Source organism: Haliotis rubra, unplaced genomic scaffold (genome assembly GCF_003918875.1).
Source record: "Haliotis rubra isolate DU_JTF1 unplaced genomic scaffold, ASM391887v1 Scf880, whole genome shotgun sequence".
In the NCBI taxonomy this organism is placed as follows: domain Eukaryota; kingdom Metazoa; phylum Mollusca; class Gastropoda; order Lepetellida; family Haliotidae; genus Haliotis; species Haliotis rubra.
Window position 1 is genome coordinate 375,443 of NW_025767613.1, and position 26,527 is coordinate 401,969.

Consider the following 26,527-nt stretch of genomic DNA (forward strand, 5'->3'; position numbering starts at 1 on the left):
TTAACCCCTAGGGTTTATGTGACCTTTAAGTTTGCATCACTCAGACTGCATCGTAAGGCATTGAAACACGACGAGATCAGGGTTCTGGCCGAAGCAAAGCTGAACACAGTAAGTGAGCGTATTTCCACGGCACTCACTGACAGTACGGTCTCAGAGGAGGAGTTTCGTTCAATCCTCTCTGAACTCACAAAATATAACAAAATGAAACAAGAGATTCGATCCAAGTCTCGTAAGTCTGCTATCAGCGAGGACGAGAAAAAAAAGTACATAGAAGAGGGAGTACGAAAAGCCCAGCAAGCCTTTATTACAAACACCAAAGAGATCATGGGCGATTCACATTAAACTGTTTCATCGAGGTCAACGTGACATAGCGGCACGTGCTAGTTCGCAGTCATAGTGGCACAGCAGTGCCACATGTGGGCGGGAAATTAACGGGGGCTCAAAAGTAGTAGATACAATGGTGGTGAGATCAAAGGGCCTGACAAAAGCTTTATTTGTGAAATATGGCTTTGCAGAGGCTTTTGTTGGACTTGATCCCATACCGCTATTGTATATACTACTGCGTACGCCAACTCCACTAGAAAACATATACGTCTATGGCCAAGACGTACTTTCGTTTCCGTCTGTACTTTGCCCTAACTCCGGTGCCAGCGAGCGGAACTACACTCCTACGGTACTGTGCCTTCTTGGCGCGGTCACTCAGCCCCAGTAGTACCCAGGGATATCTCAACATGGTGCGATTGCTCCACCTGGAGGCGGGACTCGACAACCCACTCACGGACTGGACACTCGGATTAGTTGGAAGGGTATCCTCAGGCTTAAAGGAAAACCACCGGTTCAAAAACATATCGATAACACCAGAGATTTTAGGACAAATATATCAAAAACTTGAAATGAGTCGCCACTTCAACATTGCTTTCTGGGCAGCTTGTCTCACCGCCTTCTTTACGTTCTTTAAGAAATCAACATTGCTACCTGAAGAGCCAGATTATACTGTATAAGTGATGACAACTATGTGGGGCTGATTGTCAGACACACTCAGACCAAACAGTTCGGCCAGAGGGTCCTGGGGGTGCCGTTATCTGCGTTACAGGGGTCTCCACTCTGCCCTGTGTCAGCCCTGACACGCCTGGGTCAGCTCCAACAGGGATTATCACGTGACTATCATCTGTTTGCATTCTGTGAGGCGGACAAAATCAACTGTCTCACTTACTCAACCTTTGTAAAAGCTCTAAAAAGTGTCTTGTGCGCATGTGGATACCGACCAGCAGACTACTTTGAACACTCCTTCAGGCGAGCGGGGTGCTCTTTTGCTTTCAGTCTAAGGGTTTCGCCCTTGATAATAAAACTTCACGGTGACTGGAAGTCAAATGCATTTGAGAGATATGTAACTATCAAAAGCGAGGCGTATCATAATTTCGCAAAAGCCATGGTCGTAGCGTCAACATAAAGTGTTTGAGTGAATGAGTGTTGGGGGATTTGGAGGAATTTAATATATATTTTTATGTTGTCAGAAATAAACTGACCTTTCCCCCAACACTTTGTCATTATTGACATGCATGGCCTGACGAGTTAAACCACAATTGTTTTAACCATAATTGGCAGAAATACTGCCTTTGTGACTAAAATGTTAACGTACTCACTCACTCTACCACCTGTAGCAGCTGTGAAAGTCATCTTGAGAGGCACTTTGACCACGGTAACAGTTTTTTCTGATGTGCGCCAGTTGTCGGCCTTAGTCGACCAAACCGGAAACGGTAACAGCTCGAGCCACAGTGTTATTCTAATTCCACCATGCCGCATGTGAAAAATAATAACAACGAATAAAAAGCCACAAAAAAGAAAAACAACCACAAAAAAAAGGAAAAAACAAACAATTACCGAAGAAAACGTTTCATTGAGTTTAGTAAAACAGCATCAGAACATCTCTCAGTCTGTTTTCTAGAGTTTAGTAAAACAACATCAGAACATCTCTCAGTCTGTTTTCTAGTGTTTAGTAAAAGAACATCAGAACATCTCTGTCTGTTTTCTAGAGTTTAGTAAAACGACATCAGAACATCTCTCAGTCTGTTTTCTAGAGTTTAGTAAAACAACATCAGAACATCTCTCAGTCTGTTTTCTAGTGTTTAGTAAAACAACATCAGAACATCTCTCAGTCTGTTTTCTAGAGTTTAGTAAAACGACATCAGAACATCTCCGAGTCTGTTTTGTAGAGTTTAGTAAAACAACATCAGAACATCTCTTAGTCTGTTTTCTAGGGATTAGTAAAACAACATCAGAACATCTCTCTGTTTTCTAGGGATTAGTAAAACAACATCAGAACATCTCTCAGTCTGTTTTCTAGAGTTTAGTAAAAGAACATCAGAACATCTCTCAGTCTGTTTTGTAGAGTTTAGTAAAACAACATCAGAACATCTCTCAGTCTGTTTTCTAGAGTTTAGTAAAAGAACATCAGAACATCTCTCAGTCTGTTTTCTAGGGATTAGTAAAACAACATCAGAACATCTCTCAGTCTGTTTTCTAGAGTTTAGTAAAAGAACATCAGAACATCTCTCAGTCTGTTTTGTAGAGTTTAGTAAAACAACATCAGAACATCTCTCAGTCTGTTTTGTAGAGTTTAGTAAAACAACATCAGAACATCTCTCAGTCTGTTTTCTAGGGATTAGTAAAACAACATCAGAACATCTCTCAGTCTGTTTTCTAGAGTTTAGTAAAAGAACATCAGAACATCTCTCAGTCTGTTTTGTAGAGTTTAGTAAAACAACATCAGAACATCTCTCAGTCTGTTTTCTAGAGTTTAGTAAAACAACATCAGAACATCTCTCAGTCTGTTTTCTAGAGTTTAGTAAAACGACATCAGAACATCTCTCAGTCTGTTTTCTAGAGTTTAGTAAAACAACATCAGAACATCTCTCAGTCTGTTTTCTAGAGTTTAGTAAAACGACATCAGAACATCTCTCAGTCTGTTCTGTAGAGTTTAGTAAAACAACATCAGAACATTTCTCAGTTTATTTTCTAGGGTTTAGTAAAACAACATCAGAACATCTCTTAGTCTGTTTTCTAGGGTTTAGTAAAACAACATCAGAACATCTCTCAGTCTGTTTTGTAGAGTTTAGTAAAACAACATCAGAACATCTCTCAGTCTGTTTTCTAGAGTTTAGTAAAACGACATCAGAACATCTCTCAGTTTATTTTCTAGGGTTTAGTAAAACAACATCATAACATCTCTTAGTCTGTTTTCTAGGGTTTAGTAAAACAACATCAGAACATCTCTCAGTCTGTTTTGTAGAGTTTAGTAAAACAACATCAGAACATCTCTCAGTCTGTTTTCTAGAGTTTAGTAAAACGACATCAGAACATCTCTCAGTTTATTTTCTAGGGTTTAGTAAAACAACATCATAACATCTCTTAGTCTGTTTTCTAGGGTTTAGTAAAACAACATCAGAACATCTCTCAGTCTGTTTTCTAGAGTTTAGTAAAACAACATCATAACATCTCTTAGTTTGTTTTCTAGGGTTTAGTAAAACAACATCAGAACATCTCTCAGTCTGTTTTCTAGAGTTTAGTAAAACAACATCAGAACATCTCTCAGTCTGTTTTCTAGAGTTTAGTAAAACGACATCAGAACATCCCTCAGTCTGTTTTCTAGATTTTAGTAAAACAACATCAGAACATCTCTCAGTCTGTTTTCTAGTGTTTAGTAAAACAACATCAGAACATCTCTCAGTCTGTTTTCTAGAGTTTAGTAAAACGACATCAGAACATCTCTCAGTCTGTTTTCTAGAGTTTAGTAAAACAACATCAGAACATCTCTCAGTCTGTTTTCTAGGGATTAGTAAAACAACATCAGAACATCTCTTAGTTTATTTTCTAGAGTTTAGTAAAACAACATCAGAACATCTCTCAGTCTGTTTTCTAGAGTTTAGTAAAACAACATCAGAACATCTCTCAGTCTGTTTTCTAGAGTTTAGTAAAACAACATCAGAACATCTCTCAGTCTGTTTTCTAGAGTTTAGTAAAACGACATCAGAACATCTCTCTGTCTGTTTTCTAGAGTTTAGTAAAACAACATCAGAACATCTCTCAGTCTGTTTTCTAGTGTTTAGTAAAACAACATCAGAACATCTCTCAGTCTGTTTTCTAGAGTTTAGTAAAACGACATCAGAACATCTCCCAGTCTGTTTTCTAGAGTTTAGTAAAACAACATCAGAACATCTCTCAGTCTTTTTTCTAGGGTTTAGTAAAACAACATCATAACATCTCTTAGTCTGTTTTCTAGGGTTTAGTAAAACAACATCAGAACATCTCTTAGTTTATTTTCTAGGGTTTAGTAAAACAACATCAGAACATCTCTCAGTCTGTTTTCTAGAGTTTAGTAAAACAACATCAGAACATCTCTTAGTCTGTTTTCTAGAGTTTAGTAAAACAACATCAGAACATCTCTCAGTCTGTTTTCTAGAGTTTAGTAAAACAACATCAGAACATCTCTCAGTCTGTTTTGTAGAGTTTAGTAAAACAACATCAGAACATCTCTTAGTTTATTTTCTAGGGTTTAGTAAAACAACATCAGAACATCTCTAAGTCTGTTTTCTAGAGTTTAGTAAAACAACATCAGAACATCTCTCAGTCTGTTTTCTAGAGTTTAGTAAAACAACTTCAGAACATCTCTTAGTCTGTTTTCTAGGGTTTAGTAAAACAACATCAGAACATCTCTTAGTCTGTTTTCTAGAGTTTAGTAAAACAACATCAGAACATCTCTCAGTCTGTTTTCTAGGTATCTGAAGTGTACAGCACCTCACTGACATATTTCGCTTCGAATTTTACCCCGACCTAGTTCATAAGAACGCCATGAAAAACGCTTGCACGAAAGTGTCTTGTTTGCTTAAACTTCAATAAACGTTGTGAATGGATTAATCGTTTTCTAAATCCATGTACCATCAACCTGGTTCCCAAGAATGCCACTCAAATAAACAAAGCAATATCACCTTAAAATATCCCCTACGTATTTCAATAGTATCTATAAGAAACAATAACTTAAAGCATCATTTGTATTCAAGATGTTATTACTGATCACTCTGATGACTGTTATTCCGAGATCGACCGCCTCGTTCAGTCCAAATATAGCTCTGACACTTATTGTGTACAGTCGGGTAGACCGCTGCACACCTCAGTGTACAGGACTACAACTACAGAGTCACGGCCCTTTCATCCGGGTTGTCTGTCAATGGAGTACTCTGTCGTGCTGTAGTATGTCCTGTTGGAGAGTGTGGTTGTTGGTTTGTGGAGAATATGTTGAGTGGGACCCTACGGGACAGTGACAAGTGTAGGTTCTGGGTTGACGGTAAGCTGGATGTATAGTCCTATTACATTTGATGTTTTCAGAGCACACAGCTCAATGTATTCATGACAGTTTCGTCACAGCGCCTTTTACATACAGCATGCTACTGTCACGACAGATCAACGCTAACATATTAGTATGTGAGCACCGAAACCTTACAGGAAGGACGTATTTTAAGGTGTGTCGAGAAATGGCCGATACACTTTCCTGTACGATGAGAAGCAGAGTTTAAAAGATGGCGTCATAATACCGTGAATGTGTACCTGACATACGGGTCACACTGACCTGGAAAATAATGTTATCAAACGAACACGTTAAGTGTGTCTACGTGTGTCTCCGTGTGTCTCTGTGTGTTTCCGTGTGTCTCCGTGTGTCTCTGTGTGTCTCCGTGTGTCTCCGTGTGTTTCAGTGGGTCTCTGTGGGTCTCCGTGTGTCTCCTTGTGTCTCTGTGTGTTTCCGTGTGTCTACGTGTGTCTCCGTGTGTCTCTGTGTGTCTCTGTGTGTTTCCGTGTCTCTCTTTGTCTCTGTTTGTTTCCGTGTGTATCCGTGTGTCTCTGTGTATCTCCGTGTGTCTCTGTGTGTCTCTGTGTGTTTCTGTGTGTCTGTCTGTGTCTCCCTGTGTCTCTGTGTGTCTCTGTTTTTGTGAAACTCCGTGTGTTTCTTTGTCTCCCTGTTTCTCCCTGTGTCGCCGTGTGTATCTGTGTGTCTGTCTGTGTGTCCGTGTGTCCCTGTGTATCTGGTCGTCTCCCTGTGTCTCTGTGTGTCTCCCTGTGTCTCCGTGAGTCTCTGTGTGTCTCCCTGTGTCATCTTGACATTCGGGTAACACTGACCTGGAAAATAATGTAATCAAACGTACACGTTACGTGTGTCTCCGTGTGTCTCTGTGTGTCTCCGTCTGTCTATATGTGTCTCTCTGTGTCTCTTTGTTTCTCCGTGTGTCTCTGTGTGCCTCCGTGTATATCCGTGTCTAAGTGTGTCTGTATGTTTTTGTGTCTCCGTGCGTATCCATGTGTCTCCGTGTGTCTATGTGTGTCTCTGTGTCTCCGTGTGTCTGTGTGTCACAATGTGTCGCTGTGTGTGTCAGTGTGTTCCTGTGTGTCTCTGTGTGTCTCTGTGTGTCTCTGTGTGTCTCTGTGTGTCTCTGCGTGTCCCCGTGTTACTGTGTGTCTCCCTGTGTCTCTGTGTGTCACAGTGTGTCTCCGTGTGTCACAGTGTGTCTCCGTACGTCTCCGTGTGTCTCTGTGTGTCTCCGTTTGTCACCGTATGTGGTGGGTAGCAGTGGAAGCCAGGTGGGGTGGGAGGCAGTAGGTATGGGTGCCGTTAGTAAGAGTGATGTGGGTGATAGCTTGATAAAGTAATCCCTAGTAAGACCGAAGGCTCATGCTCGATTCGATTCGGGTACTACAGGCTAAAACCCGTTTGTCCCACTTACAGGTATAACTGACAAGTAACTGAAACGACGTGAAAGGCTTTGGTCTTTCTCTGTTGTATTCAGAGTCGTTTGTTTGTTGGTTGCTTCACTGGGCGATGTTCAAGCTATATGGTGGTAGTTTGTACTGAACATGGGAACACCATGTGAAACTGGAAATACGATGACTAGAAATCCGAGTCTCCGAGCTAGACCAGATCCCGTTGCAGTAGTAATTAGATGACAATTTGAAATGTTTTGCAGGAGCTGTGGCCAGTATGCCTGAAGTAATGATTGGATCACTGCTGCTCATATTTCGTAAGTGCACAGAGTACAACTACATCATTTCTATGTTCACCCTTGTATTGGACAGAATGTTTGTTCATGTATAAGTGTACAAGGTAAACTACATTTTTTCTTTGTTTACCCTTGTATTGGACACAATGTTTGTTCATATATAAGTGTACAAGGTACAACTACACCATTTCTATGTTTACCCTTGTATTGGACACAATGTTTGTTCATATATAAGTGCACAAGGTACAACTACATCATTTCTATGTTCACCCTTGTATTGGACACAATGTTTGTTCATATATAAGTGCACAGGGTACAACTACATCATTTCTATGGTTACCCTTGTATTGGACACAATGTTTGTTCATATATAAGTGCACAGGGTACAACTACACCATTTCTATGTTTACCCTTGTATTGGACACAATGTTTGTTCATATATAAGTGCACAGGGTACAACTACACCATTTCTATGTTTACCCTTGTATTGGACACAATGTTTGTTCATATATAAGTGCACAGGGTACAACTACACCATTTCTATGTTTAACTTTGTATTGGACACAATATAAATAAAGACAATAACATGTCTGTAAACATTGTTTTAGTCTCCCTGTATATTGATGTGGGTGCAAATACCATTCACTTGGGCAGCGACTAGGTAGAATAATACCATAGCTGATATTTGGTTATTCAAACCTGCTTCAAATACCATCTACTCACTACTGACAGATATTATGAAAACGTTTAGCTTTGCTAGCTGCAATAATAATGTTTCTTGTTGATCTTTTGTTTCAGTTTCGACAGTTAATGGTGTCCCAGTGTGCGAGTGGGGCAGATATGGACAAAACTGCGACCAACTATGTTCACATCTCTGTAGACTTTACCCTGGCAGAAACCTTCCACCGTGTGACAAAGATGCTGGGAAGTGTTTAGAAGGATGCGTTCGTGGTCGGCATGGTGACCACTGTGATCAACATTGTAGCCAGAACTGCATCAACACCACGTGCAATCAACCCAACGGGGAATGTACCCTCGGGTGTACAGACGGATACACTGGGTATTTCTGTAACATAGCAACAGGTACACATATACAGATGTAGAAACACATTCTGAAAAGTATTTCAATCACATCTTGCCTATCTCAGACTGAAGTAACATGTCAGTGCAGATACATTCGGATATGAAAATGGCTAGCTACATTACCGTTACTTAAAACAATTAAATTCCTTTTTAGCACGCCATAACAAGCTTTCATAAGCGTCTCATAATGTATCGCAGGTAGATGAAGAAACTCTGTCTGATAGGTATTTCTATGACCTCTTTCCATCCTTCAATTTTTATATCTCAGACTAATTTAATACGTCAGTATAGATACATTTTGGATAGGAAGGAATGCTTCTTATATACATTATTGGGTATTTGAAAAATATTTAATTCATATTTTGTAATTTAAAAATGCATAACAAGCTTCATAACCGACTCGTAATGTTGAAAGTGGTAACTGGAGTTTTACATGTAGCGTTGACTGGATAGTATATTATACATCTCCGTCTTGTACAACAGGTCCCCCTGTAGCTGTCCCACCACCACCTCCACCATAACCTATGGTAGCATTGTCCTCCTGAACGTCAGTTGGTTTTTTGTTTCAGTTTCCAAAGTTGATGGTGTTCCAGTGTGCGAGTGGGGCAGGTATGGACCGAACTGTGACAAACTATGTTCGCCTCACTGTAGACTTTACCCTGGCAGAAACCTTCCACCGTGTGACAAAGATACTGGGAAGTGTTTAGAAGGATGTGTTCGTGGTCGTCATGGTGACCACTGTGATCAACTCTGTAGCCAGAACTGTATCAACACCACGTGCAATCAACCCAACGGGGAATGTACACTCGGGTGTGCAGACGGATACACTGGGTACTTCTGTAACATGGCAACAGGTACACATATACAGGTGTATGACATCGTTTTCATCTTGCAATATCTAAATCTCAGACTGAATGAATGAATATATCAGCATAGATACATTTCTGATACGAACAAATTTCTACATAACGACAGTATACAGAATCTGCTCTACACACAGACTATGTAGTCTACCTGTATATGTTTACAGTTGGAAACCACAGTTGAACAGATTCCATTGTGTTACAATTTCTCAGTTGAAACTTCATTTGGACAGCAAACTTACAGGATTTGATGATTATTTACCCAAGGTAGCATGAAATGGTAACAAACTCTTTACTGATATGGGTCCATTTCCAACATGAAGGAATATGTTAACCGGGAATCTGTCAGTGAAACCAACAAACGACACGGAAAAGTTAAAAAATTCAAAACTGTATTCTAAAGGAAGCTAAATTTACAAATCTGTACGCATTACTACAAACTGATTACAAAGAATTACAGTACACATTCAATGGAAGCACAAAATACAAGGGTGATATTAAATTAAAGTTGTGGTTATTGCCATAGAGATGGTGATGATTAGTCTCACACGGCTGCAGCAGCGGCTAAGCTTACTGTGTGGTGGTGGTGTATTTCAGAAAAGTAATGCAGGCTATAGGCCCAAGTTACACATTGAAGATTACAGAGTGAGAAAGTATGTTACAGTGAAGACTGTCTCAGTAACATAGCTTGATATATAGTAGTATGCATAATGGGGGGACGAATACAAGGTACCCTAATGGTTTATTTTGGGTTAATACCGCTCCCAGCGTCCAGTAAAAATGGTGATCCCCGAGTGGGAGACATCTTTCGATGTTCACTATCTCATCCTTCTATTGGCTACAACAGTGTCCATACGCGTAAGTCGTGACAGCATCGATGGCGATCCGTCGTTTGGTATCCATGGGCGACAGCGACGTTTCATTGAGGGTGATCCCGTACGCTGGGAGCGGAATTAACCCAAAATAAACCATTAGGGTACCCTGCAGTCGTCCCCCCATTAAGCATACTACTTACATATATGCTGATAAATGTTTTAAGATGCTTGCATTTGATGATTGCAGAAGCGTATTAAATTTTTGGATTGTTGGATATTCATAAAATTGTAAAGGGATGTACAGAAGCCGCAATGCTTGATATTTATTATAAATAAGCAAGAAGTGATATTCATCTTCTATATACGGCAGTTTACAGGTATAACATAATCTGTCATTTCTAGCCTCTCCAGTATACCTACCTGTTTCTATTCGTAGTTTATGGGACCGCGATCTAAACTGAGCAAGAGCACGTCTATGTTTAAAATAGCTAACTGTGAAGATATAAGGTTCAACACCGAACATAGGTTTAAACAACGAGTATCCAAATGTTTTTGTGCCTTTTATTAGTGCAAAATGCCAGTCTTGTTGATACGAAACTTTGAGTCTACCTAGAAATTCATTTAGAAATAGCGTTTCACTTCGAACCATCTGTTGGTCTTGAATAAATGTCCAATGCAATATGAGATGGCCAAAACACGCGTGCGCCAGTTAATGTTAGTCCGTGTTGACATATTCTGTCTATACTGGAATATTCGGTAACACTAGGGGTCTGTCTATACTGGAATATTTGGTAACACTGGGTATCTGTCTATACTGGAATATTTGGTAACAATTGGGGTCTGTCTATACTGGAATATTCGGTAACAATGGGGGTCTGTCTATACTGGAATTTTCGGTAACAATGCGGTTTTTTCTATAGTGGAATATTCGTTAACACAGGAGGTCTGTCTATACTTGAATATTCGGTAACAATGGGGGTCTGTCTATACTGGAATATTCGGTAACACTGGAGATCTGTCTATACTGGAATATTCAGAAACACTGGAGGTCTGTATATAGTGGAATATTCGGTAACACTAGGGGTCTGTCTATACTGGAATATTCGGTAACAATGGGGATCTGTCTATACTGGAATATTCGGTAACACTGGAGATCTGTCTATACTTGAATATTCGGTAACACTAGGGGTCTGTCTATACTGGAATATTCGGTAACACTTGAGGTCTGTCTATACTTGAATATTCGGTAACACTAGGGGTCTGTCTATACTGGAATATTCGGAAACACTTGAGGTCTGTCTATACTGGAATATTCGGTAACACTGGAGATCTGTCTCTACTGGAATATTCGGTAACAATGGGGGTCTGTCTATACTGGAATATTCGGTAACATTGGACATCTGTCTATACTGGAATATTCGGTAACAATGGGGGTCTGTCTATACTTGAATATTCGGTAACACTGGAGATCTGTCTATACTGGAATATTCAGAAACACTGGAGGTCTGTCTATACTGGAATATTCAGTTACACTGGATGTCTGTCTATACTGTGATGTTCAATAACACTGGAGGTCTGTCTATACTGGAATATTCAGAAACACTGGAGGTCTGTCTATACTGGAATATTCAGTTACACTGGAGGTCTGTCTATACTGTGATGTTCAGTAACACTGGGGGTCTGTCTATACTGGAAAATTCAGCAACACTGGAGGTTTGTGTATATTGGAAAATTCAGTAACACTGTAGGTGTTTCTATACTGGAATATTCAGTAACACTGTGTGTGTTTTTATACTGGAATATTCAGTAACACTGTGTGTGTTTATATACAGGAATATTCAGTAACTGTGTGTGTGTTTATATACAGGGGTCAGTAACACTGGAGGTGTTTCTGTACTGGAATATTCAGTAACACTAGGGATCTGTCTATACTGGAATATTTGGTAACACTGGGGGTCTGTCTATACTGGAATATTCAGTAACACTGGATATGTTTCTATACTAGAATTGTCAGTAATACGCCCAGTTTAAGTATAGAAACTAGCTCTCTTGCGTTTTTGTGATGTCATGCTTTTAACAGAATGTAGTTTAGGACACAACTAACGACCGCCGTGTGCCATTTAGTTTCCTGTTTTGTTTCAGTTTCCACAGTACAGAGTGGCACAAGATGTGACTCTGGCAAGTATGGACCAAACTGTGACCTCCACTGCTCTGAACACTGTGGTCTATTGCTAGAGACGAACCACCGACCGTGTGACAAAGATACTGGGAAGTGTTTACAAGGATGTGTTCGTGGTCGTCATAGTGGCCACTGTGATCAACCCTGTAGCCAGAACTGCATCAACACCACGTGCAATCAACCCAACGGGGGATGTACACTCGGGTGTACAGACGGATACACTGGGTACTTCTGTAACATGGCAACAGGTACACAGATACAGATGTAGAAACACATTTTTAAGTATTCGCATGGCACTTATTTGATCTTTCAAGTTTTATATATAAGATAAAATTAACTATAGGACAGTCAGTATAGATACACGTTGGAAAGAAATAGAAGGCTACTTATCTACTTAATTGGTTCTTAGAAAAACATTTTATTCATTTTTTGGTATTACAAAAGTGCATAACAAGCTGTCATAACCGACTCGTACTGTATCGCAGGTCTGACAAACCTCTGTTGTAACTATTGTAGCATAACAGGGACACAGACAGGTGTGGAGCCAGATTCTGGTAACGTGGGTGTGAGACTGGAGCCAGAACATATCTGGTACGGTGATTGAGAAGAGGACATTCTGTAGCAGCTCCTAGTTTCAGTATTTGGCAGAAATATGTAATTGTACATCACGTAATGAGATCAGTCCAACAACACCTGTTTCTATAAAGTGCTGACATATCATTCAGTCACGGTTCAACACAGATAGGATTTATCACTGTGAATGATTCATAACACATCTTTAACTGATGATGGTCAAATGGGAAGATCATGTAGTTACTCACGATCAACAACAAATCTTGTTATATTTTACTGTATGTAAGACTCTAGAGGGTGTCACTATTAGTTAGGAGGTTGATAATTGTTGTTTTAGATGTAGAGTTGACTTGACGTGAGGAAAGTAGCTCAGTATCTGAATGTTAGAATTCAGTCTCACAGGTCTGGGCAGGATTCCTTGTTTTATCATTACCATGGATACTTGAAAATGCTTACTAAATACAACCTGGATATGACAATGTTTGGTGCAATTCCAGAAATAGTGTTACGAAAGGGCTGAATATGAATATGAAACAACCGCATTCATTCAACGGATGTTTTTTTTCAACGATTGTAAAGATATTGATGAATCTGTGGAACGTTTGCAGTAGAACTATCATAACAAAATGATAATTAAAATAATTCGACCAGATGGTAAACCATTATTTAATTCAGAATTAAGGAAAGTAATAAGGAATAGGAATAGGTTAGACAATATTGCAAGATAACAAAGTAAGACAAAGTCAAAATAGTAATCAGAGACAAGTAAATAATATAAATGTATACAATGCAAAGGGAATGTCATATTCCAATTTTGAACACTTCAGATATCGTTGTCCGTGTGTAAGTCAGGTGTACGTTAACAGATCACCATAACCATGCAACAAAAGCAGTCAAACTGGGATTTTTTCATAGTTAGGGGAACATCAGACAGACTTATTAGTCCTTTAGTGTTTGTTCCAGTTGAAGGGCACATCAGACAGACTAATTAGTCCTTTAGTGTTTGTTCCAGGTGAAGGGCACATCAGACAGACTAATTACTCCTTTAGTGTTTGTTCCAGGTGAAGGGCACATCAGCCATACTAATTAGGACTGTAGTGTTTGTTCCAGGTGAAGGGCACATCAGACAGACTAATTAGTTCTTCAGTGTTTGTTCCAGGTGAAGGGCACATCAGAGAGACTAATTAGTCCTATAGTGCTTGTTTCAGTAGAAGGGCACATTACACAGACTAATTAGTCCTATAGTGTTTGTTCCAGGTGAAGGGCACATTACACAGACTAATTAGTCCTATAGTGTTTCTTCCAGGTGAAGGGCACATCAGACAGACTAATTAGTCCTTCGTGTTTGTTCCAGGTGAAGGGCACATCAGACAGACTAATTAGTCCAATAGCGTTTGTTCCAGGTGAAGGGTTCATCAGACAAGACTAATTAGTCTTATAGTACTTGTTCCAGGTGAAGGGCACATCAAACAGACTATTTAGTCCTTCAGTGTTTGTTCCAGGTGAAGGGCACATCAGACAGACTAATTAGTCCAATAGTGTTTGTTCCAGGTGAAGGGCACATAAGACAGTGTAATTAGTCCTTTAGTGTTTGTTCCAGGTGAAGGGCACATCAGACAGACTAATTAGTCCTTCGTGTTTGTTCCAGGTGAAGGGCACATCAGACAGAGTAATTAGTCCAATAGTGTTTGTTTCAGTTGAAGGGCACATAACACAGACTAATTAGTCATGTAGTGTTTGTTCCAGTTGAAGGGCACATTGCACAGACTAATTAGTCCTTCAGTGTTTGTTCCAGGTGAAGGGCACATCAGACAGACTAATTAGTCCAATAGTGTTTGTTCCAGGTGAAGGGCACATAACACAGACTAATTAGTCATGTAGTGTTTGTTCCAGTTGAAGGGCACATCAGGCAGACTAATTAGTCCTGTATTGTTTGTTTCAGGTGAAGGGCACATCAGGCAGACTAATTAGTCCTGTATTGTTTGTTTCAGGTGAAGGGCACATTCCACAGAGTGTAAACGTGGTGTCGATGTTAGCTGCCATCATCTTCTTGTTCACGACTGTTTGGTGCTGGAGGAGGTGAGTTACTGTTTGGCGGGTACCAACCTGACACAACATCTTCTGTCTCAGCCAGTTTTCACTTTACTTACATAACACTGCAATGGCAGCGCTATTCAGCTGTTGATTGATGACACAAGACACAAATGTGAATTTGATGGGGCAACAAGCAGGGAGGGTGTTTACGAAACAGATGCCCTATTTTCTAAAAGACAAATTTCTTTGCAGTGGACGATGTAGAAGAACTTGCAACAGATGGTGTGACTGGCTGACCGAAAGGTAATCCACACGAATACTTGTTATTTATACACTATTACTGAACAGATGAGTGAGTGAGTTTGATTTAACGCCGCTTTTAGCGGTAGCTCGGTCATATGACGACGTGTCTGCTGAATGGGGGAGCAAAACCCGAAGTGTTGCAGGTCATAGATGGTTACCAGGTTTGTGGGCTCTACAAACATCGTCATGGTAATGACAAACCTAGAAATATAATCTAGACGATCTGGCATTGATCATACCGTCATATGTTTTTACTACAGTCAAGGGCGATAACCGTGTCATGCTTACAACCCGTGTCCCTATATACACGTTACCTTACTTTAATAGTTCAGTTTACTTACCTCATCTGTTATTCCTTTACAGGATCCTTTGGCCAGGTAAGTGATATTTTTCTTCATCATAGATGAAAAAATACCTGATTCACGCCACGTCACAGTATGTGTTCTTTCTTCCGGAATGTTAATCAATCTCGTCATTGTTTGTTTACTTTCAGATATCTAACTGTTTTTGTCACTGTTGTACAATTCATATCTTTCCGTTGTCGAAATTAAATATACTGTGTACCTATCAGGTATATGCAAACTGTATGCATCCACGTAGGACTTACATTGTTAACAGTGTAGCCAAGGTCATGAATACAAATATCTAACTATGATTTCAACATTTCTGCTATCAATGTATTTTATCGAAGCCATAAATGGGGTAAACGTATCCTCGCTGCGAAATATGCATACTCCCGTTTGCTCCTCCCTTGCATAATTCTAGTAAACTGAATTCAGTTAGGCTGAAGTTAGTCCTGATGTACAAGCACGTACAGGAGAGCCATGTCAGGTGTTCCGTGTATGGAGCTGTTGTCACAGAAGTCCTGATGTACATACACGTACAGGAGAGCCATGTCAGGTGTTCCGTGTATGGAGCTGTTGTCACAGAAGTCCTGATGTACAAGCACGTACAGGAGAGCCATGGCAGGTGTTCCGTGTATGGAACTGTTGTCACAGAGATGTCCTGCAACACACACGCATCTTCGTGTCTCCACCCTTATGGAAACAGAACAGGCTCAGATGTGACACACACGCATCTTCGTGTCTCCACCCTTATGGAAACAAAACAGGCTTAGGTGCAACACACATGCATCTTCGTGTCTCCACCCTTATGGAAACAAAACAGGCTCAGATGTGACACACATGCATCTTCGTGTCTCCACCCTTATGGAAACAAAACAGGCTCAGATGTGACACACACGCATCTTCGTGTCTCCACCCTTATGGAAACAAAACAGGCTCAGATGTGACACACATGCATCTTCGTGTCTCCACCCTTATGGAAACAAAACAGGCTCAGATGCAACACACACGCATCTTCGTGTCTCCACCCTTATGGAAACAAAACAGGCTCAGATGTGACACACACGCATCTTCGTGTCTCCACCCTTATGGAAACAAAACAGGCTCAGATGTGACACACACGCATCTTCGTGCCTCCACCCTTATGGAAACAAAACAGGCTCAGATGCAACACACACGCATCTTTGTGTCTCCACCCTTATGGAATTAGAACAGGCTCAGATGCAACACACACGCATCTCCACCCTTATGGCAGAAACAGGCTTAGATCAGAACACACACGGCGATGCACCCTTATTGAAACAGGATTAGATGTGACACACAGCGATGTACCCTTATTGAAACAGGATTAGATGTAACACACACGGCGCTGTACCCTTATTGAAACAGGCTTAGATGTAACACACACGGCGATGTACCCTTATTGAAACAGGCTTAGATGTAACACACACGGTGATGTACCCTTATTGAAACAGTCTATGATGCAACACACACGGCGATGTACCCTTATTCAAACAGGCTTAGATGTAACACACGCGGCGATGTACCCTTACTGAAACAGGCTTAGATGTGACACACAGCGATGCACCCTTATTGAAAACGTATTAGATGTAACACACCCGGCGATGTACCCTTATTGAAACAGGCTTAGATGTGACACACAGCGATGCACCCTTATTGAAAACGTATTAGATGTGAAACACAGCCATGCACCCTTATTAATACAGGCTTAGATGTGACAAACGGCGATGTACCCTTATTGAAACAAAACAGGCTCAGATGTGACACACGGAGATGTACCCTCATAGAAAAAGTATTAGATGTAACACACAGGAATCCACCCTTATTGAAACAGGCTTAGATGTAACACACACGGCGATTTACCCTTATTGAAACAGGCTTAGATGTAACACACACGGCGATGTGCCCTTATTGAAACAGGCTTAGATGTAACACACACGGCGATGTACCCTTATTGAAACAGAATAAGATGTGACACACAGCGATGTACCGTACCCAACAAGATACGGCAGTACCCCACTTAGAGACCTCTACCCTCACTGCTGCCACACAGACAATAGACTTTACCAACAAGATACAGACACCAACCACACACCCCACAGACCTCTACCCTCACTGCTGCCACACAGACAATAGACTTTACCAACAAGATACAGACACCCCACAGACCTCTACCCTCACTGCTGCCACACAGACAATAGACTTTACCAACAAGATACAGACACCCCACAGACCTCTACCCTCACTGCTGCCACACAGACAATAGACTTTACCAACAAGATACAGACACCCCACAGACCTCTACCCTCACTGCTGCCACACAGACAATAGACTTTACCAACAAGATACAGACACCCCACAGACCTCTACCCTCACTGCTGCCACACAGACAATAGACTTTACCAACAAGATACAGACACCCCACAGACCTCTACCCTCACTGCTGCCACACAGACAATAGACTTTACCAACAAGATACAGACACCCACAGACCTCTACCCTCACTGCTGCCACACAGACAATGGACTTTACCAACAAGATACAGACACCCCACAGACCTCTACCCTCACTGCTGCCACACAGACAATAGACTTTACCAACAAGATACAGACACCCACAGACCTCTACCCTCACTGCTGCCACACAGACAATAGACTTTACCAACAAGATACAGACACCCCACAGACCTCTACCCTCACTGCTGCCACACAGACAATAGACTTTACCAACAAGATACAGACACCCCACAGACCTCTACCCTCACTGCTGCCACACAGACAATAGACTTTACCAACAAGATACAGACACCCCACAGACCTCTACCCTCACTGCTGCCACACAGACAATAGACTTTACCAACAAGATACAGACACCCCACAGACCTCTACCCTCACTGCTGCCACACAGACAATAGACTTTACCAACAAGATACAGACACCCCACAGACCTCTACCCTCACACTGCCACACAGACAATAGACTTTACCAACAAGATACAGACACCCCACAGACCTCTACCCTCACTGCTGCCACACAGACAATAGACTTTACCAACAAGATACAGACACCCCACAGACCTCTACCCTCACTGCTGCCACACAGACAATAGACTTTACCAACAAGATACAGACACCCCACAGACCTCTACCCTCACTGCTGCCACACAGACAATAGACTTTACCAACAAGATACAGACACCCCACAGACCTCTACCCTCACTGCTGCCACACAGACAATAGACTTTACCAACAAGATACAGACACCCCACAGACCTCTACCCTCACTGCTGCCACACAGACAATAGACTTTACCAACAAGATACAGACACCCCACAGACCTCTACCCTCACTGCTGCCACACAGACAATAGACTTTACCAACAAGATACAGACACCCCACAGACCTCTACCCTCACTGCTGCCACACAGACAATAGACTTTACCAACAAGATACAGACACCCCACAGACCTCTACCCTCACTGCTGCCACACAGACAATAGACTTTACCAACAAGATACAGACACCCCACAGACCTCTACCCTCACTGCTGCCACACAGACAATAGACTTTACCAACAAGATACAGACACCCCACAGACCTCTACCCTCACTGCTGCCACACAGACAATAGACTTTACCAACAAGATACAGACACCCCACAGACCTCTCTACCCTCACTGCTGCCACACAGACAATAGACTTTACCAACAAGATACAGAGACACCCACACAGACCTCTACCCTCACTGCTGCCACACAGACAATAGACTTTACCAACAAGATACAGACACCCCACAGACCTCTACCCTCACTGCTGCCACACAGACAATAGACTTTACCAACAAGATACAGACACCCCACAGACCTCTACCCTCACTGCTGCCACACAGACAATAGACTTTACCAACAAGATACAGACACCCCACAGACCTCTACCCTCACTGCTGCCACACAGACAATAGACTTTACCAACAAGATACAGACACCCCACAGACCTCTACCCTCACTGCTGCCACACAGACAATAGACTTTACCAACAAGATACAGACACCCACAGACCTCTACCCTCACTGCTGCCACACAGACAATAGACTTTACCAACAAGATACAGACCCCCCACAGACTTCTTCCCTCACTGCTGCCACACAGACAATAGACTTTACCAACAAGATACAGACACCCCACAGACCTCTACCCTCACTGCTGCCACACAGACAATAGACTTTACCAACAAGATACAGACACCCCACAGACCTCTACCCTCACTGCTGCCACACAGACAATAGACTTTACCAACAAGATACAGACACCCCACAGACCTCTACCCTCACTGCTGCCACACAGACAATAGACTTTACCAACAAGATACAGACACCCCACAGACCTCTACCCTCACTCACTGCTGCCACACAGACAATAGACTTTACCAACAAGATACAGACACCCCACAGACCTCTACCCTCACTGCTGCCACACAGACAATAGACTTTACCAACAAGATACAGACACCCACAGACCTCTACCCTCACTGCTGCCAAACAGACAATAGACTTTACCAACAAGATACAGACACCCCACAGACCTCTACCCTCACTGCTGCCACACAGACAATAGACTTTACCAACAAGATACAGACACCCCCACAGACGTCTTCCCTCACTGCTGCCACACAGACAATAGACTTTACCAACAAGATACAGACACCCCACAGACCTCTACCCTCACTGCTGCCACACAGACAATAGACTTTACCAACAAGATACAGACACCCCACAGACTTCTACCCTCACTGCTGCCACACAGACAATAGACTTTACCAACAAGATACAGACACCCCACAGACTTCTACCCTCACTGCTGCCACACAGACAATAGGCTTTACCAACAAGATACAGACACCCCACAGACCTCTACCCTCACTGCTGCCACACAGACAATAGACTTTACCAACAAGATACAGACACCCCACAGACATCTACCCTCACTGCTGCCACACAGACAATAGACTTTACCAACAAGATACAGAGACACCCACAGACCTCTACCCTCACTGCTGCCACACAGACAATAGACTTTACCAACAAGATACAGACACCCCACAGACCTCTACCCTCACTGCTGCCACACAGACAATAGACTTTACCAACAAGATACAGACACCCCACAGACCTCTACCCTCACTGCTGCCACACAGACAATAGACTTTACCAACAAGATACAGACACCCCACAGACCTCTACCCTCACTGCTGCCACACAGACAATAGACTTTACCAACAAGATACAGACACCCCACAGACCTCTACCCTCACTGCTGCCACACAGACAATAGACTTTACCAACAAGATACAGACACCCCACAGACCTCTACCCTCACTGCTGCCACACAGACAATAGACTTTACCAACAAGATACAGACACCCCACAGACCTCTACCCTCACTGCTGCCACACAGACAATGGACTTTACCAACAAGATACAGACACCCCACAGACCTCTACCCTCACTGCTGCCACACAGACAATAGACTTTACCAACAAGATACAGACACCCCACAGACCTCTACCCTCACTGCTGCCACACAGACAATAGACTTTACCAACAAGATACAGACACCCACAGACCTCTACCCTCACTGCTGCCACACAGACAATAGACTTTACCAACAAGATACAGACACCCCACAGACCTCTACCCTCACTGCTGCCACACAGACAATAGACTTTACCAACAAGATACAGACACCCCACAGACCTCTACCCTCACTGCTGCCACACAGACAATAGACTTTACCAACAAGATACAGACACCCCACAGACCTCTACCCTCACTGCTGCCACACAGACAATAGACTTTACCAACAAGATACAGACACCCCACAGACCTCTACCCTCACTGCTGCCACACAGACAATAGACTTTACCAACAAGATACAGACACCCACAGACCTCTACCCTCACTGCTGCCACACAGACAATAGACTTTACCAACAAGATACAGACACACCCACAGACCTCTACCCTCACTGCTGCCACACAGACAATAGACTTTACCAACAAGATACAGACACCCACAGACCTCTACCCTCACTGCTGCCACACAGACAATAGACTTTACCAACAAGATACAGACACCCCACAGACCTCTACCCTCACTGCTGCCACACAGACAATAGACTTTTTACCAACAAGATACAGACACACCACACAGACCTCTACCCTCACTGCTGCCACACAGACAATAGACTTTACCAACAAGATACAGACACCCCACAGACCTCTACCCTCACTGCTGCCACACAGACAATAGACTTTACCAACAAGATACAGACACCCCACAGACCTCTACCCTCACTGCTGCCACACAGACAATAGACTTTACCAACAAGATACAGACACCCACAGACCTCTACCCTCACTGCTGCCACACAGACAATAGACTTTACCAACAAGATACAGACACCCCACAGACCTCTACCCTCACTGCTGCCACACAGACAATAGACTTTACCAACAAGATACAGACACCCACAGACCTCTACCTTCCCTCACTGCTGCCACACAGACAATAGACTTTACCAACAAGATACAGACACCCCACAGACCTCTACCCTCACTGCTGCCACACAGACAATAGACTTTACCAACAAGATACAGACACCCACAGACCTCTACCCTCACTGCTGCCACACAGACAATAGACTTTACCAACAAGATACAGACACCCCACAGACCTCTACCCTCACTGCTGCCACACAGACAATAGACTTTACCAACAAGATACAGACACCCCACAGACCTCTACCCTCACTGCTGCCACACAGACAATAGACTTTACCAACAAGATACACAGACACCCCACAGACCTCTACCCTCACTGCTGCCACACAGACAATAGACTTTACCAACAAGATACAGACACCCACAGACCTCTACCCTCACTGCTGCCACACAGACAATAGACTTTACCAACAAGATACAGACACCCACCCCACAGACCTCTACCCTCACTGCTGCCACACAGACAATAGACTTTACCAACAAGATACAGACACCCCACAGACCTCTACCCTCACTGCTGCCACACAGACAATAGACTTTACCAACAAGATACAGACACCCCACAGACCTCTACCCTCACTGCTGCCACACAGACAATAGACTTTACCAACAAGATACAGACACACCACAGACCTCTACCCTCACTGCTGCCACACAGACAATAGACTTTACCAACAAGATACAGACACCCCACAGACCTCTACCCTCACTGCTGCCACACAGACAATAGACTTTACCAACAAGATACAGACACCCCACAGACCTCTACCCTCACTGCTGCCACACAGACAATGGACTTTACCAACAAGATACAGACACCCCACAGACCTCTACCCTCACTGCTGCCACACAGACAATAGACTTTACCAACAAGATACAGACACCCACAGACCTCTACCCTCACTGCTGCCACACAGACAATAGACTTTACCAACAAGATACAGACACCCCACAGACCTCTACCCTCACTGCTGCCACACAGACAATAGACTTTACCAACAAGATACAGACACCCACAGACCTCTACCCTCACTGCTGCCACACAGACAACAGACAATGGACTTTACCAACAAGATACAGACACCCCACAGACCTCTACCCTCACTGCTGCCACACAGACAATAGACTTTACCAACAAGATACAGACACCCCACAGACCTCTACCCTCACTGCTGCCACACAGACAATAGACTTTACCAACAAGATACAGACACCCACAGACCTCTACCCTCACTGCTGCCACACAGACAATAGACTTTACCAACAAGATACAGACACCCCACAGACCTCTACCCTCACTGCTGCCACACAGACAATAGACTTTACCAACAAGATACAGACACCCCACAGACCTCTACCCTCACTGCTGCCACACAGACAATGGGCTTTACCAACAAGATACAGACACACCCACAGACCTCTACCCTCACTGCTGCCACACAGACAATAGACTTTACCAACAAGATACAGACACCCCACAGACCTCTACCCTCACTGCTGCCACACAGACAATGGAGCTTTACCAACAAGATACAGACACCCCACAGACCTCTACCCTCACTGCTGCCACACAGACAATAGACTTTACCAACAAGATACAGACACCCCACAGACCTCTACCCTCACTGCTGCCACACAGACAATAGACTTTACCAACAAGATACAGACACCCCACAGACCTCTACCCTCACTGCTGCCACACAGACAATGGACTTTACCAACAAGATACAGACACCCCACAGACCTCTACCCTCACTGCTGCCACACAGACAATAGACTTTACCAACAAGATACAGACACCCCACAGACCTCTACCCTCACTGCTGCCACACAGACAATAGACTTTACCAACAAGATACAGACACCCCACAGACCTCTACCCTCACTGCTGCCACACAGACAATAGACTTTACCAACAAGATACAGACACCCCACAGACCTCTACCCTCACTGCTGCCACACAGACAATAGACTTTACCAACAAGATACAGACACCCCACAGACCTCTACCCTCACTGCTGCCACACAGACAATAGACTTTACCAACAAGATACAGACACCCCACAGACCTCTACCCTCACTGCTGCCACACAGACAATAGACTTTACCAACAAGATACAGACACCCCACAGACCTCTACCCTCACTGCTGCCACACAGACAATAGACTTTACCAACAAGATACAGACACCCCACAGACCTCTACCCTCACTGCTGCCACACAGACAATAGACTTTACCAACAAGATACAGACACCCCACAGACCTCTACCCTCACTGCTGCCACACAGACAATAGACTTTACCAACAAGATACAGACACCCCACAGACCTCTACCCTCACTGCTGCCACACAGACAATAGACTTTACCAACAAGATACAGACACCCCACAGACCTCTACCCTCACTGCTGCCACACAGACAATAGACTTTACCAACAAGATACAGACACCCCACAGACCTCTACCCTCACTGCTGCCACACAGACAATAGACTTTACCAACAAGATACAGACACCCCACAGACCTCTACCCTCACTGCTGCCACACAGACAATAGACTTTACCAACAAGATACAGACACCCCACAGACCTCTACCCTCACTGCTGCCACACAGACAATAGACTTTACCAACAAGATACAGACACCCCACAGACCTCTACCCTCACTGCTGCCACACAGACAATAGACTTTACCAACAAGATACAGAGACACCCCACAGACCTCTACCCTCACTGCTGCCACACAGACAATGGAGCTTTACCAACAAGATACAGACACCCCACAGACCTCTACCCTCACTGCTGCCACACAGACAATAGACTTTACCAACAAGATACAGACACCCCACAGACCTCTACCCTCACTGCTGCCACACAGACAATAGACTTTACCAACAAGATACAGACACCCACAGACCTCTACCCTCACTGCTGCCACACAGACAATAGACTTTACCAACAAGATACACAGACACCCCACAGACCTCTACCCTCACTGCTGCCACACAGACAATGGAGCTTTACCAACAAGATACAGACACCCCACAGACCTCTACCCTCACTGCTGCCACACAGACAATAGACTTTACCAACAAGATACAGACACCCCACAGACCTCTACCCTCACTGCTGCCACACAGACAATAGACTTTACCAACAAGATACAGACACCCCACAGACCTCTACCCTCACTGCTGCCACACAGACAATAGACTTTACCAACAAGATACAGACACCCCACAGACCTCTACCCTCACTGCTGCCACACAGACAATAGACTTTACCAACAAGATACAGACACCCACAGACCTCTACCCTCACTGCTGCCACACAGACAATAGACTTTACCAACAAGATACAGACACCCCACAGACCTCTACCCTCACTGCTGCCACACAGACAATAGACTTTACCAACAAGATACAGACACCCCACAGACCTCTACCCTCACTGCTGCCACACAGACAATAGACTTTACCAACAAGATACAGACACCCCACAGACCTCTACCCTCACTGCTGCCACACAGACAATAGACTTTACCAACAAGATACAGACACCCCACAGACCTCTACCCTCACTGCTGCCACACAGACAATAGACTTTACCAACAAGATACAGACACCCCACAGACCTCTACCCTCACTGCTGCTGCCACACAGACAATAGACTTTACCAACAAGATACAGACACCCCACAGACCTCTACCCTCACTGCTGCCACACAGACAATAGACTTTACCAACAAGATACAGACACCCCACAGACCTCTACCCTCACTGCTGCCACACAGACAATAGACTTTACCAACAAGATACAGACACCCCACAGACCTCTACCCTCACTGCTGCCACACAGACAATAGACTTTACCAACAAGATACAGAGACACCCCACAGACCTCTACCCTCACTGCTGCCACACAGACAATGGAGCTTTACCAACAAGATACAGACACCCCACAGACCTCTACCCTCACTGCTGCCACACAGACAATAGACTTTACCAACAAGATACAGACACCCCACAGACCTCTACCCTCACTGCTGCCACACAGACAATAGACTTTACCAACAAGATACAGACACCCCACAGACCTCTACCCTCACTGCTGCCCACACAGACAATAGACTTTACCAACAAGATACAGACACCCCACAGACCTCTACCCTCACTGCTGCCACACAGACAATAGACTTTACCAACAAGATACAGACACCCCACAGACCTCTACCCTCACTGCTGCCACACAGACAATAGACTTTACCAACAAGATACAGACACCCCACAGACCTCTACCCTCACTGCTGCCACACAGACAATAGACTTTACCAACAAGATACAGAGACACCCCACAGACCTCTACCCTCACTGCTGCCACACAGACAATAGACTTTACCAACAAGATACAGACACCCCACAGACCTCTACCCTCACTGCTGCCACACAGACAATGGAGCTTTACCAACAAGATACAGACACCCCACAGACCTCTACCCTCACTGCTGCCACACAGACAATAGACTTTACCAACAAGATACAGACACCCCACAGACCTCTACCCTCACTGCTGCCACACAGACAATAGACTTTACCAACAAGATACAGACACCCCACAGACCTCTACCCTCACTGCTGCCACACAGACAATAGACTTTACCAACAAGATACAGACACCCCACAGACCTCTACCCTCACTGCTGCCACACAGACAATA

The 26,527-nt window shown here is 43.5% G+C and overlaps 1 protein-coding gene across 1 annotated transcript in view; it reads left to right on the top strand.

Moving 5' to 3' along the window:
* The first annotated feature begins 5,160 nt into the window (after window positions 1-5,160).
* The window catches only part of LOC124263415 (multiple epidermal growth factor-like domains protein 10), a 40,561-nt gene continuing 19,194 nt past the window's right edge, over window positions 5,161-26,527 (top strand). The window contains exons 1-8 of the mRNA XM_046698045.1: window positions 5,161-5,341; window positions 7,011-7,064; window positions 7,842-8,126; window positions 8,696-8,980; window positions 11,947-12,231; window positions 14,548-14,635; window positions 14,843-14,893; window positions 15,257-15,270. Coding sequence (XP_046554001.1) covers window positions 5,290-5,341; window positions 7,011-7,064; window positions 7,842-8,126; window positions 8,696-8,980; window positions 11,947-12,231; window positions 14,548-14,635; window positions 14,843-14,893; window positions 15,257-15,270 — 1,114 coding nt within the window. The 5' untranslated portion in view covers window positions 5,161-5,289. The remainder of the gene's footprint in view (window positions 5,342-7,010; window positions 7,065-7,841; window positions 8,127-8,695; window positions 8,981-11,946; window positions 12,232-14,547; window positions 14,636-14,842; window positions 14,894-15,256; window positions 15,271-26,527) is intronic.